The 15,677-nt window shown below is 35.0% G+C and overlaps 1 protein-coding gene across 1 annotated transcript in view; it reads right to left on the bottom strand.

Annotated features, from left to right (window-relative positions):
• Window positions 1-14,594, bottom strand: part of LOC134651255 (uncharacterized) — a 38,030-nt gene extending 23,436 nt beyond the window's left edge. The window contains exon 1 of the mRNA XM_063506323.1: window positions 14,495-14,594. Within this exon, the coding sequence (XP_063362393.1) occupies window positions 14,495-14,528 (34 nt within the window). The 5' untranslated portion in view covers window positions 14,529-14,594. The remainder of the gene's footprint in view (window positions 1-14,494) is intronic.
• Between the last annotated feature and the right edge of the window lie 1,083 nt (window positions 14,595-15,677).

The raw sequence follows: 15,677 nt of genomic DNA, 5'->3' as shown, positions 1-15,677 counted from the left end.
AACCTTGCTTTCCTTTGTGACAAAAAACACGCGTGTAACAATAGCGTGTTAATCTACGTAATGTGGCAAGTGATCTCAGCGATCTCGCGATATGCCCATATATCATTCTGAGTGGTCCGTCCCGAGGGTTTGGTGTACGAGTATGTGTGTGAATGTGTGTTGGGTTATATAATGTGTAAATAATGGCTAGTTACAAGTGGCGTTTGTAAATCTTAGACAACAAACTATAAAATTGTGGAATAAGAGTGATATGTTTAAATATAAATTTTGTACCGCAGCTCGCAGTATATACCTACACAATGAGAGTTGAAAAGTGTAATTTTCATATTTACACTATGTACGATAAGAGCGTGAGCGGCATTCTTTTTTTTAAATTGAACTTTAGGTGGGAAACTGTCAAAAGTTTTTTATTATTTTTTACGAAGCATTTTAGACAAAAGAACATTCTATTCAGCGAGTACTTTTTTTTCTCTGCCACATCCTTAAAATATACATAAACTCTGGTCACGCTCTTGTCAAACACACTGTATTATGGTACTATTTAGGATTTTTTTACCATTGAGGGATGAAAATTGAGTTAAAAGTTTTTGGTGACTTACGCGGACGATTCTTTTTTCAAAACTAAGCTTTTTTCTGTGTAGGATGTTTAGCTTAACCTCAGATGACGTTGTAGGCAGAAACTAGTTACATAACCTACATTCGTTATCCCATATGGACTTAATCCGAATGATTACTACCGAAATGTAATAAAATTGTACCAATTAACTAGTCTATTAGATTCCCGCTACATTAAACATGACGTTACGGCTCGACTAGTGGACATGAAAAAATCATCGCTCCATAAATTCCTCGTGTACGAATAGGGATGGGAATGATGTAGCTTGTACCGATTCGAGAGTAGCTCATCTTGACGAGAAGGTCACAATCGCTTGAAGAATTATCGCGAGTAGTGCCCTGTTTATCAAAAGCTTGTAACTTGTAATACAAGTGGAAGTACCTTTCTAACAAAAGCTGTCAAAAAGGGACTTCCACTAATATTACAAGTTACAAGCTTTTGATAAACAGGGCATAGATCTTTACCATCATCATCAGCCTATCGGTATACGAGTATATCTTTATCATCGATTTAGATATATATTATGTACTAACTTTAATTGTTGAAATTGCCAGCGCAGTTTTCTGGTTTCTGTTGATGTCTGGACCCTCATTTGGCGGTAAAACTGGCTCGTAAGATACATTAACTAGTTAGGTACAAAGTAGGTACTCATAATCCATAAAAAGGGAGATTAAGGCTCTCTGAAATATGTTAAGTGAGAGACTAAAAATTGGTGAGTTAAACTATCAGGCCAATTCAAACGTACACTGACATCCGAATGATAATATTTGAAATTTTGAATCAAGTTATTTAGTTATCGTGCGTTTCGCTCGTACTTCTGTACGTGTATTGGCGTGAGCGAGACGGCTGATATACTGTACAATCCTTTATAAGCGACCCTTATTGTTTTCAGTTTTTCACGACCTTTTCACCCCCCAAAATACTAGCCTCAATCTAGTTTACCAACCGCTCCCGGCTTGATATATTACTCGTTTTAACTTCTAAAACATTAGAGAAGTTGCAAGATAGATGGACTCCCACTTGATCAAATTATTCGCGTCTTGGCTTCGCTTCAACTGGACCGCGAAGCGAATTCTTTTTGGTGCCTTTATTCGGTTCAACGATGTGGTTATCTCCGTCGGTAATGAACACAGACATAATGTATGTATCTGTAAGTGGATCACGCAAGTGCGCCGTCGCGTGCCAACTGCCGTTATCAAAAATAGTTAACAGAATTTGTGGTTCGAACTCAATGTATGGCTCATAGCTCACATCATTTCGTGTATAAGTATTATACGTTTCTCTGCTAGGCACAAGATTATACTTAAATTTGAAGAACCCTGGAGCATTAGCATTAGGGCCGATTTTTATTTTGATGTTGAATCTTATGAATATAAAGATACAGTGCCCTATTCTGTGCAATATTAAACGCAATTTATGTCCTAAAATAACTGAATATGAACTACGAAAACGTATGGTATTTTCGTAACTCGACGGTAAATTACATACATACAATATTTTCACGACAATTTCCAATTTTATCAAAATCTAACTTGGCATTCAAATCGAATTCTGAAATAAAAAAAATCACACCCTATACCTATGCTAGTTTAATAAAATTTTAAAAGTCAATTTATGAATGTAATAGTTTCTTAGTAACTTATTATTATGCACCTATTAATAAGATAACTTATCTTCTCATCTTTCCGCTATTTCAGAGTTAAAGGTATAGGTATTTAGGATGCACTGCGTTACTAAACACCAGCAATAAAGACACTAGTTTTTACGACATCGAACATCTGTAAATGTAACGCGTAAAAGTTATATAGATATAAATAATGGCGAAACTATGAGCCCTAAGCCTCTTGTGGGTGGTTGATAAGCAATAATATCTTAGTACGGTAAATATTAAAAAAAAATAATTAAATAGTTTGTTATTCTATGAAAAATGCTCTTATATAATTTTAGTTATTCATACTTATTTAAAAGCATCAAAAATAAATTTAGGCACATCCCTACAAAAAAAAAGGTTTTCATTTGAGTTATCATCTGACTAGTCCAAAGCGTTATTTTTATCTCAAAAAAACAACCTCCATTTTTCTATCTCTGCCACAAAATTAATCTTTACCCTGCACAGTATATAGATTAATCTAGACATGCTTTAGATTGTGGGTTTGCCCACTTGATTTTTTAATCGAGAGAAAGCGCAGCGTGAGCGAAGCGTTTTTGTTTCAGTTTGGTTGAAATGGCTTTGGTATTGTCTATCTGTCCGGCTGTTCTCCTCTATAGGAGGACTAAAGAATGTACCTATATTAGAATCATTTCATACCCCTTCAAACCTACGCCTCGTGTCAATTTGTCGGTTGTGCTAAAAATACACGCTGTGTAGGCAAACCCATAATTATGTCGTTGTTTCAAGTGGCTTATTCTCAAAGTCAAATGTTGGCTTTGGCATAATTACACTGCTTCAATTTCTTGGTCGTTTGTCGCATCAAATATTGACAGTTGCCTGGCAACCCCATGCTGCTTTCGGTGAACGGTACCCACTAATTGCCAATATCACCCTAACGTGAAATAGGTACTTCTGCTTTAAATTAATTACAATAAATACCTGCATAGGGCGCTATTACAGAAAAAAGGCTCACTTAGGACCTACACAAAAATCAATCGTAAGGTAAGGAGCTAATCAAAATATTGTATGAAATGTTTGTTCCCAAAGTTTTATAGATGGCAGCACCATGTCTCTCGCAATACTTAGCACGCTCAAGTGTGAGCACGTACTGTTCGCCCTTAGAGTTGGTCAAAGACGCCCTTATATGACATCTGTTTCACATTTATAAGTTTAGGGTTGTAAGTGTACCTAAGTAAGGTGTAAGTTGTGGGTACAATTGCAAGTTTAGGGTTTTTTTTAATATTTACGAGAATAACATAAAACACTATTTAAGCTAATTTTAACTCAAATTAGCTACACCAATTGTTTTACCAAACTAGCATAGTACTGTAGTAACAAAAATTCTGCAAAATTAAACTTAACACTTAATCTAATCCTTTGAAATGAAAACCAAGCACATTTGTATTAAGAGACGAGTTCAGTGGAATGTAATGGCGATTCCTATCCACCTCGAAGCTGAAACCACAAGCTTCCTTTTACATTATCGTACGTGCAAACACTTTAGTTTTCTCTCGTTTTAAGGTCATTCCTCAGCAATTTCATTCCCCTGGCTATACCTATTCGCAAATTCCCAGGAGATTCTACTAAGCATTGGTTGTAGATAGAACTTGGCACGGGTTACACAGTCACCAAAAGTGAGATGCGAATAAAAGTAATAAAGTGGAATCTCCTGGGAATTTGCGATTTGGTATGGCCAGGGGAATGATGATTTTGTAGAATGAGGCTTTACTATTTCGTAATATCACAAATTGAAACCTTGTTTCTGTAACCAGCGTTGGCAAAAAACATAAACACCGCAGGTCTTTGAAAAAAAACTGGAATCTTTAATCAATTCAGTTTTATTATTCCTTCAATCAGTATTTTGACAGAAACGTCACTTTTGATACTGACATATCCGATCCATATCGTATCTAGAGCTAATTTTTGACGTATATGATTAGTTCGAAACAGGCCGTGAGCCATATTATTCATGTTCGAGGGGTGGGCGGTCAAACCCGACAACTCGAGCAAAAGGATTTTTGAAATTGGAACTATATGTGACATATAAGTATTATGAGGAGTTCTAATTTGAATGAAAAGATATTTTGATTTATCGGGTTTGACCTCCCAGCCCTCGTGTTGTTCACGTAGGTACACACGTGTAAGTATTTACCTCACTACACTCGACATGTTTCGGAGACCCTGGGTCCAGCCGTCTATTTTTCTCTCTCAATTGTACATAAGTAACATTCGCTTCGTAAATCAAATTAAATCATATTTTAAAGCCTAACAATGCCTAAGAAATATTTAAATTTTATTTTGAAATTAATTTCAATTGTATTTTAATTGTATGTATAGATAATTAGATAGGTACTTTCGTTTTTAGCTCTTAAATGTATTGCAATACCATCACAGGGTTGTATTGAGACATTAATGATTTATACTTATGTATAAATCATTAATGTCTCAATACAACGGTCTTATGACCAAGCCAAGCACACACACAAAGGAAAGAATAAATGAAATGAAATGAAAATGTAACCGAGGAGAAACGCGAGTGGAACAAAGGGTCGCTTTATTTGAGTAATTAATTGTGAAAGTGATCATCTCTGCACGGCACGTGTAGGAAAAAAGGACTAAAATCAAGCGAAAAGGAAACGAAATGATTTTAACAGTTGGTATATTTAAGGTACACATATTGGTACACATTGGTACACATACGGAATTATCGTGAGTTTTAGTGTTGAGTCGCTCACTCGTGAGGCACCTCATTTGTACCACTCATTTTGTTAATTTGTCGCAGTACTTCGTACCGCAAAAATGTCTTACTTCACTCCTCTATTCATTTTACTTGATTCTAAAATTAAATTTCTCCTAAAAGTTCTATTCTTAACCTCCAGAATTGCACTCCAATTAAATGTTACTATTTATTTATTTATAAAGGAAGTGATGAATACATAAATATGTATATACATTAAATATTTTTGTCGCCGTTGGAATTAATGGAATAGTCGACGCTGAAAATATGCTAGTACCTCACCTCATTTGAAGTAAGACATTGTAACACCTCATTTTAGAAAATGAGGTACTCATACAAACTCATTTTAAATTGATGTCCTACCCATCACTAGTGAGTTTTACACTGATGTTAGGACCGATTTTTTATGAAAGTTGGTGGCTCCGTATTCTGTGCCTACAATTTAAGTGCAATTTCACCTTAAATCCTACAATCTTCCACTGAGTTACGAAAAATTGTAGTAGGTATTTAATTTTCGTCTCAACGAAAAATTACATTCATTTTTTTGAAGTTGAAGAAGTTGTGATTTCGTAACTATCCCGCCCAAAATGGAAATGAATGTTCCCTATGTAGTACATAGAGAACATCTATGATATACATCGTTGTCCAGTACACACAACAAAATCTTTATTGAGGTTATTTAATTGTGGGATAAGTCAATATGAAAATAAAATAAATAAATAAATAATGATTTATTTTATTTTGATATCAATCAGATTTAGATTTAAGTAGATATCTTTATTTCAAGATAAAAATTACACTATAAATTTGCATCAATGTCAAAATTATGTTTATAAATATAAAACATAATCGTTCGTAAACATCGTTCATTTTAACTTTAATCGTGTTTTCTGTAGCCCGCAGACGTTGCGAAGCAGCTATTGCGGTTCTGTCTGTCCATCTGTCAAAACTTGCTCGCCCTGCTAACGTTATATAACTGAGATTAGTTTTCAAGCTTACTTATACTTTGATCTCTCGCTGCTGTGACGAGGCTTCTTGATCTACGGAACAACTTGGAAATATTGCTATTCGCTGTTTATGTGTTTTTGCGGCAAGTAAGTAGAAATTATGTGTAGTGGGTGGATTGAAAATGTGATGTCTACCCCAAACTTTTTCATACACTTTTCGTCGGGTAGTTGCACAAATCTCTGTTTTGACATTTTGCTGGGACATCAGTTAGCCGCGACCATGACCAGTGAAACCTGTGTCGAAACGTCGGTATATAAAGGTAATTGAATAAATTTCACGTTAGACCCGTCTATAAATGTGAGTTAACCCTTTACCTACGGGCCCTTGAATCACTCCGTAACCGCCCAATACGGGCATGTTTTGGCGAGAGTCAGCGGTTAGACATAATTTCACTTACTTGTAACTTTTGAAGTATTACAGCTACACACTTGAAACTTCACACACACACAATAAGTATAATGTGTTTAATCAATAAATAATCATTTAGAGTAATAATATTTACTATTTTTTCTGTTATCAAGCAATGTATCATTCCATTTATAGACCCACCCATTCTCATTCCCATTTAGAAGTATAGGCGATATACCCGTCTATAAATGGAGGTAATAAGTAGAAATTGTCTAAAATAATATTATTATGGTTTTTTGCACACGAGTAGACACGAGATACACGAGTAGACACGAGATAAACGAGTACACACGTGACACGAGAGACGAGTAGATACACAGTGCAAACTCAAAGTATTACATTAGACTGTTATTACATTAGATTATTATAAGCCGATTATTATTTTGTTATAGTTTTTCTTTTGTTAGATTTTGATAAAATTGGCTCAGATTATAAATATGAAATCAAAATCGGTCCCGAAAAAAATGAAAGTTATTTTTCGTTAAGTTTTGAAAATATCATACGCTATACAGAATTGAGAACTCTATAGGCACATCCACCAAATTTTATCGTAATCTGACGAATCAAAAAATCTACAACATAAAAAATTGATCCTAAGGCATCGCAGTGACGTGCACTAAGTTAGGACGTATTAGACGTATCATATATTATCCATTATCCATGTCGGCGGATGATCGTAATATCCGACAGATCATGAAATTTCTAGGCATAGGAATAAAAAAGCGGCTAAATGCGAGTCGGACTCGCCCATGAAGGGTTCCGTAATTTATGACGTATTAAAAAAAAACTACTTACTAGATCTCGTTCAAACCAATTTTCGGTGGAAGTTTGTATGGTAACGTACATCATATATTTTTTTTTGTTTTATATTTCTCTTATTTTAGAAGTTACAGGGGGACACACACCCATTTTACCACTCTCTCGCGCAAACTATTCAGTTTAGAAAAAAATGATATTAGAAACCTCAATATCATTTTTGAAGACCTATCCATAGATATCCCATACGTATGTGTTTGATGAAAAAAATTTTTTGAGTTTCAGTTCTAAGTAATGGGGAACCCCCAAAATTTATTGTTTTTTTTTCTATTTTTGTGTGAAAATCTTAATGCGTTTCACAGAATACATCTACTTACCAAGTTTCAACAGTATAGTTCTTATAGTTTCGGAAAAAAGTGGCTGTGACTGGACGGACAAACAGACAGACAGACATGACGAATCCATAAGGGTTCCGTTTTTGCCATTTGGCTACGGAACCCTAAAAATGAGAATAATAAGAATCGTGAAACGTGAAAATCATTGTCTCGTTACACGGGGTTCTTATTTCTAGACAGTTTGCCCATTGGGCATCTGAAGCAAATTGGTTTAATGTGACAACCGTCACAACATTTAAATTACCTACACAACAACTTTACGATCGGCCGCCAACATCCAAAACAAATAAAGTTTAAATTCTGAACGCCGCTCATGTAGTAGGTACATATTCCAACATGTTACTTGTACAAAGTAGGCCTGAAGTACCTATTTCAGCTATAGGGCCTATAGGTACATACATATTTTGACTTTGCCTTTCAGAGGGAGGCGAAAACATGTTTCACGGAATTTGAAATGCAATTACTTTTTATGTTGGTTTTAGATTCCACGCGAAAAGTTCCAGCAGTTTTATTTCAGTTTTCAAGAAACCTGTCCGACGAATATGATTGCTTGTAATAGAAATTTTAAACCCAAGTTTTCATTTTAAAAAGTTTAGCAGTTTTGAAAACTTGAGCGAATTTTCTTTAATGAATAAAGTAATGTAATTTATTGAGGAAAGTTTTTAGAGTCCGTCCAAGCTTACTCTGCATACTATAGCAGTGGCTAGTCACAGTATTAACACATGCTTGATATAGTAACAAACGGACGGACATGGTGAAACAATAAAGGCCTGTGTACACTGAATGCGTGTGCGTAGACGTTCACGTGCGCGTTGTAATACAGATCTTTATGAGAGACACGGCACACCTCTTGCGTGACGTGTGCGTGCAGTGTGCATGGCTCTAACAAATACGCAAAGCCGTTGTGCTCTGATTCGACCTTAAAGGCTCGTAAAAAAACATACATGGATAGTGATATATACGAGTATGTGTGACGTATATTATTTAGTAGTATATAAATTGTATATATTTTAATATTTTTATTTGTGTATTGTATTTATATGTCGTTTATTATGTTTGCAATAGTTCCACATTAAATTGTCTTACTTTTTTATCTTTTAACATTTTTATTACATCTCTGTTTAGCCCTACGGTTGACTGGTAGAGACTGCCTTTAGGCATTAAGTCCGTCATTTGTACATTTTGTTTTGTATTATGTGCAATAAAGTTTTAATAAAATAAAATGCCCTAGAGTAGAAACGTATCACTTTAATCACTTTAACAATGTCCATTGTTATATGTGTGGCATGAGAAATGAAAATAAAATTTCTGCAGAATACATTCCTATAGTAGTCGGATAAGGTACAGAAAAACATTTTATAAGACACCTTAAGCGCGATGTTTGAAGTAGCTCTTACATAAACTTGAATGCAAGTCTTGCTTTTTACCGACTTTTAAAATATTTCCTGTAGTTTACATTTTTACTCCTTATTTCTTAAGTTCAAGAATTTCCTTGCGACAAAGGCATTAAAGAAGCTGTTACTTTATTATAAATGTTAAGAATGAAATTAGTCATGCACACAGATATACACATGATAAACAAATCACCAAAAAATATACTACCTATCAGTATCAACCCATAAGGCTATGATGGCCGTCTCATTGTCATTTGTCACCATGTCACGTTCTAACAACTATGTAAGTGCGAAAGTGACACATGCCATGACAGGTAATAACAGGGCGTTTTTTTTTAAAGTTGTCCCTTACATTTTTTTCAAATTTGGGATTTTTTATGTTATTTCTACTCAGAATCACGAGCTCTTTCTATCCTAATAGGAGAAAAAAAGTGTCCCAAAATTTCCATACATTTTTCGGTCTTTCCATTCCGCGACCGCCATACAAAGTCTATGAAAAATGGTGACGGAATGGAAATAAAAACCTTAGGACACTTTTTTTCTCCGATTAGGATAGAAAGAGCTCGTGATTCTGAGTAGAAATAACATAAAAAATCCCAAATTTGAAAAAAAAGTGTAGGGGACAACAAAAAAAAACGCCCTGCAGCTTAAATTACCCACAATTTGATCACTTATTTTACCGCCCCCGACACTTTTGTCGCCTCGACATGATCAAAGGAATTATCGGCGTAACTATATTTCTCTTCGCGTAATTGTATTACCTATGAGTTTTAATCCGTTACCGGAATGAGGAGGGGAATTCGTGTTCGCAATTTGAATTTTATGTGCAGTCATTTTTCTGTTTTACGAGTATGGTGTACAATTTTTTGGGCCATTTTTAGTCAGCTGTTGATAAAAATTGGTAGGTTTGAGAAGAGCATTCTGGTCGGAATAAACACGATATTGCAATTTAAGCGCTGGTGGCCTAGCGGTAAGAGCGTGCGACTTGCAATCCGGAGGTCGCGGGTTCGAACCCCGGCTCGTACCAATGAGTTTTTCGGAACTTATGTACGAAATATCATTTGATATTTACCAGTCGCTTTTCGGTGAAGGAAAACATCGTGAGGAAACCGGACTAATCCCTAAACGGGCCTAGTTTACCCTCTGGGTTGGAAGGTCAGATGGCAGTCGCTTTCGTAAAAACTAGTGCCCACGCCAATTACTGGGATTAGTTGCCAAGCGGACCCCAGGCTCCCAAGAGCCGTGGCAAAATGCCGGGACAACGCGAGGAAGATGATGATGATTGCAATTTAAGACAAAAATGTATGTAAATTTCCGTTAAATGGCTTATTACGCAAATTCCATAGATTTTTGTAGCTCAGTGGACGATTTTGTAGGACATACGGTGAAATTGCGCTTATGTTGAATATGGAACTCTATCTATTCACCTGTCAAAATCTGAGAAAAACGAAACAACGAGAACAAAAGAAAAAACAACTCATAGAGTATATTTCTTATAAAGTTTTTATTGTCAAAGGAAAATTGGATACAGGAAATCAATCAAAATAAACCTCAACATTTTCAACTACCTGACAAGACAACAGAATAGAACAGTTAACTCCAAAAATATAACTACAATAGCTTTGCTTATTTTCTCTCTACGAGTATCTAACTAGATTTTGTTATAAAATTCAAATATGGTCTCATCCCTATAAATTTTTCAGCGTTCCCCATTCAATTGGTATATTTTTAAGAGGTAGTTTTTATGTTGACAGTTTTTGATTTCCAACATTTGAGTAAGCGTGGCCCGTGGGCTGAATAATCAAACCCACCTGAAATGTTAACAGGAAAGCCTACTTAAAAAGTAAATTAGCTGACGCCAACAAAACAGTAAATACTGCTGCGTGTAGGCGTTTTGGAGATATTTATATCAGTAAAAAGAATAATGGAATAAATAAAAATAGGCCGTGCTTAAGTTAAGTACATTTTAGTAATGCGGGCCTTTACTCAAGTGTTTTTTTATTAGAAATCAGCGATTCAAAGACGACTGTTTTTCCATAAGTATGTAGTTATATTGACCATAGCTATGAGTATGCCTGTTTATTTGACTAGTCTGTAATAAGATAAGAGTTAGGAGTGAAAAACAAATTCCATATACAATTTTAAATGTTCCTTAGTCCTTACCTTATACTTTTACCGACTTAACGTTTTAGTTTAACGTTCATGCAAAAGCGAAGTACCTACCTGAGATACAAAGTAGGTACCTAGCACAGCAGTAGGTACAGCAGTTCAAACAAAATTAGAAAATTACCCAAAATCAACATCCAAATTGTTTAAACGAGTGTCGTTACCCGTTAAATTGTAAAAAACTGTAGTTCCTTCAACCGGTTTCAATCAGACTGAAGTAACAAGTGTTTTCTGGTAACATAAGACGTTTTTAAAGAGTTGACACGGAAGTTCACGGCAATTGAATTAGATTCTTTTTGCGGAGTTTGTAATTGGGGAGAGCGTCGTAATGTGAGTTGCTGATTGTTTTAAAGAAATGCTCCTTTTATTTGGCACTTGTGCTGGCAGGATTTAGAAGGAAACGGTTTTAGGAGTTTTACATGCGACTTTAAACGGTCGATATTTTGGAAGAAGATAATAGTTAATTAATTACAGTTTTTGCAATTTTGGCATATTTGTTTTTTACTAATTTTCTATCAGTCCAGACAATAACTGTACAAATCCAGGTAAAATGTTCAACCAGGAATCGAATACCGGTATTTTTTGTATGGGAACGGAAACGGTATTATTTTGTTCTTTGCTAATTACTTCATTTCTAATTGGGCAATCTAATAATACGAAGTCGTTACCTAAACACACAACTGAGTCCTACATTTCGAGTATAAAATAATTCGAAAAATATGGTTATTTCGAAGTTTTTTCAAAAAATCGGTTCCGATCCCTGTTTTCAACTGTTATGGATATAAGTAAATACAATTTTGTATTTTGTATGGATTGGGCATTTTTGTTAATTGTGTATATTATTTTTCTGTTTGTCAATATGTTTCTTTTTCTTAATTGTGTGTTTGCATCAATCAAATAAGCGTTATATCTATCTATCTAGAGTTAAACCCAGATAAGCCTGCACCGATTTTGGTAGCACACGCAGCGCGAGTGTTAATTATAAACGTCACAACCTTCTATGAAAATATGACGTATACTCGTAAATAACACTTGCACTGTGTTGGCGACTGGCTGGCGCGCGACCTCCTTCGAACATATATTATTTGTAAAACCTTTTGATTCATAATTGTCAGGTCAGTCTGCCTGTCACCGTGATAATATCAACATCTTTGTGCTTTGTTTATTAATTAAAATAATTTATTATATAACGTGTTTCCATCATCTCATCATCCCATAATACAGTCCACCCCATTAGCTATCACACTGCGTGTGCTTTCAAAATCATTGCAGATTGGTCTTGGTCTGACTCAATTCATATATCTTTTAGCCACGTTATTGCAATAATAAAAGGACAGTTACAACTGAACAAGGTAAAGTTACCGCCAAACTTCACTCGCAAAACTTGAAGAGCCATGAAAGATTAACAGTCGGCAGCAAGTTGGGCGGCGTTGATCAAATTTGAAACTAGCGCCGGGTCCATTATCCGTGCTTGTTACTCAAAGAGCTAACGGCATATTAAGTTTATATACCGGATGTGTCCTGCAATACGAGTAAAAAACAAACAACAACGGTTGCACTCCGGGAGTGCCGATAGAGGTGAAAACTCACCTCACTATGTTACCGACGCCCGGTAACACGATACATACGTTTAGCGGAGGTATTCTATTTATTTATTATATATTATTATCATTATTATATTATTATATAATAATGATAATAATATATAATAATGATAATAATATATAATAATAAGGAATCCGCAACATAAATGTTAAATAACATTGAGTTTTTCTTTATTGATTTAAATGCCATTTAAATTATGAGTGGCCACCTTACGGGGCTCACGGTCGCGTGATCGCCTTACACCCCTTACGGTCACGTGATCGCCTTACGCTGTCTCAAGTTTATATAATTTTTTTCCCACCTCAAAAAGTGCCCAGCGCCGCTAAAGAAGTTTTCACTTCAATAAACTGTAGGCTGTAAGGACTCCTCAAACTGACTAACATTTGTTCATCGACTATAGACGACATTATTATAGGATAATTGTACACAGATCGATCTAGTCCCACAGTATGCTCAATAATCCCTTTTCCATGTAGGTGATGTGAAAAAAACTTAATAAGCCTCAACTCTTAATTGATTCATTAATTTTATCCCTATAACACTAGACTCTCGCGTTTTGTACACATATTTAATTGACATTGTTGGGACATCAGTCTCCCGTGGCCACAGCCAGTGCAAATTGCAGTGCAGCCCTTTCTTAAAATTTTATTTAATTACATTAATCAATACTACAAAATAAGGCAAACGGTTAATAGCTAACAGAGACTTGTATCGCGTTCATGAATAATGCCATAAGACGCTAATCATACAAAAATTAAAGAAGTGGTACTTTTCGGCGTTTATATGCGTTGCGTCTATAGATTTACTGTAGATCAGATCCATATTAAATATATTAAAAACGGGTCACTCACGTATTTTAATTCGAAAACGCTTAATCACAAACGCAAACCAAACGCTGGATCAGAAGTTGATAACCAACTCGAGATACGTATAAAATGTAAGAAATTTGAACTTAAAAAATAAAAAACAGTCATAAGGTTCAAATTTCTTCAATTTTATATCTCGAGTTATCAACATCTTCCCGCCATATAACGAGATAATATGGGCATTGATGCTTTGGGGAGCGGCGCGCAGAATAAGATTAAGTAGGTTTATCTCTATTCCGTTTAAGAAATATTATAATATTTTAATCTTAATTTAACCTGTCTCGACTATCTCGTACCCATACATCAACGGGAGCAAGATATACTGAAATCAATATCAGATTAAAGTCAAATCTGAATACGCCTCTGGTTTCGTTCATTATATTGAAATTAAGAAAAAGCACCAACACTTTAAGGCCTAATTATATACTATAATTTAATGAATATATTAAAAGCTAACGAATTACCAAAAAAATTCGATTGTCAAGTAGTCACTCATTTGTATTTTATCTTAAAATGTATTCCTCACTAAAATTAACCTTTTTAATTTATTAATTTTTATGTGCAATGTTTTTATTTTATTTTCAGTTAAGTGTATGATTTTCCCAATCTGAAAAAAAATATCTCAAACCTTAATTCTAAATGCGTATAAATCATTATCCCGTGTACGGACCATTTAACTATGTCACTCACCACACTAAATATTTTCCTTTTTTATGCATAATATTTTTAATATAATTTCAATTGTAGCATTTTTATAGGACTAGTCCATCCATCGGAAAAAAATCTCAAGCCTTAATTCTAAACGTTTACAAACCGTTAAGCTACATCACTAATCTTACCACCAAAAAAATCCTTTTTTTCCACTGTTTAAACCTTTTTTTTTTAAACTCACCAACGAATAGTCCGAACACGAGTATCACCGTCATTGTGCTCACATCACTCGCGGGCGTGCGGTCCGCGCAGCCTCCTAGCCGCGACTGCGGGGGGTGGCGTAATTAGATGGCAGTGTCTCCCGGACTATCTTTACTCTCACACGATTTTGCATTATCTGGGTAAATATGTGAATATATAAAATGTGTACTTAACTGTAAAAATATAATTCAATCAATTATATACGCCATGCAAAAATATATTCCCCCCTTGTAAAACACCGAGCAAGCGAAATATTCCACAATTGAACCACGGCGTAGCGAACTTTAGCTGCTACATGGTAGCGCTGCTACGAAAGAGCTTCGCTTTGCGACTACGAGCGATAGGGAAGCGTAACGCGTATTTGATTTTTACAGCCATATTCGAACTTTAAGATGCGTCAAATATAATTTTTTCAAACAAATACGTCACTTTTGACACTTGTTTGACACTGACATATCCGATCCATATCGTTTCAATATCTTATATTTGACGTATCTTAAAGTTCGAATATGGCTGTTAGTTATTCGATCTGTTTCCGATATGATACTGATCTGTCAGTGTCAGAAATGACGTTTTTGATTGAATAAATGTCACTTTTGACACTGACAGATCAGTATCATATGGGAAACAGATCAAATAATAAAATTCGAATACAACTCTTACTAATTGGGTTTAAAATTGGAAAATGAAAACATTTATTTTATGGGTCAATCAACTATTTCTTGTTGTTATTCTGTCCCATCAGCGAGCAGACAATAGTAGCATAGATTGTTAGAAGAACTGCTGTACCATGTTCTACTAACATGCTCAGTAGATGTCCCATTATGGAAAGGTCCTATAACTACCATAAAATGAAAGTTTGGTTCATTTAAATACTAGAATTTTAAGTGTGACTCAGGAGACCGTAACTATAGCAACGTGTGACAAGAAAAAGTTGATTAACCCTTATATCAAATGATTATAGTAAATATCATAGTAAATAGTGATTATAACAAATATTTATGTATTTAGACCTAAAAATGATCTACGCGATCCTGAGCGAGTTCCTTTTCCTTACAATATCACATCAAAACATCCCTGACATGCTGCCCCAGAAAAGTATCAATGCTGCCGTCCTTGTTTATTTTTGCTCTATTTCATTTATTCCCTTTACAAATATCTAT

This window comes from Cydia amplana, chromosome 9 (genome assembly GCF_948474715.1).
Source record: "Cydia amplana chromosome 9, ilCydAmpl1.1, whole genome shotgun sequence".
In the NCBI taxonomy this organism is placed as follows: domain Eukaryota; kingdom Metazoa; phylum Arthropoda; class Insecta; order Lepidoptera; family Tortricidae; genus Cydia; species Cydia amplana.
The sequence above is the reverse complement of the archived record's forward strand: the minus strand, read 5'-3'. Positions and strand labels throughout refer to the sequence as shown.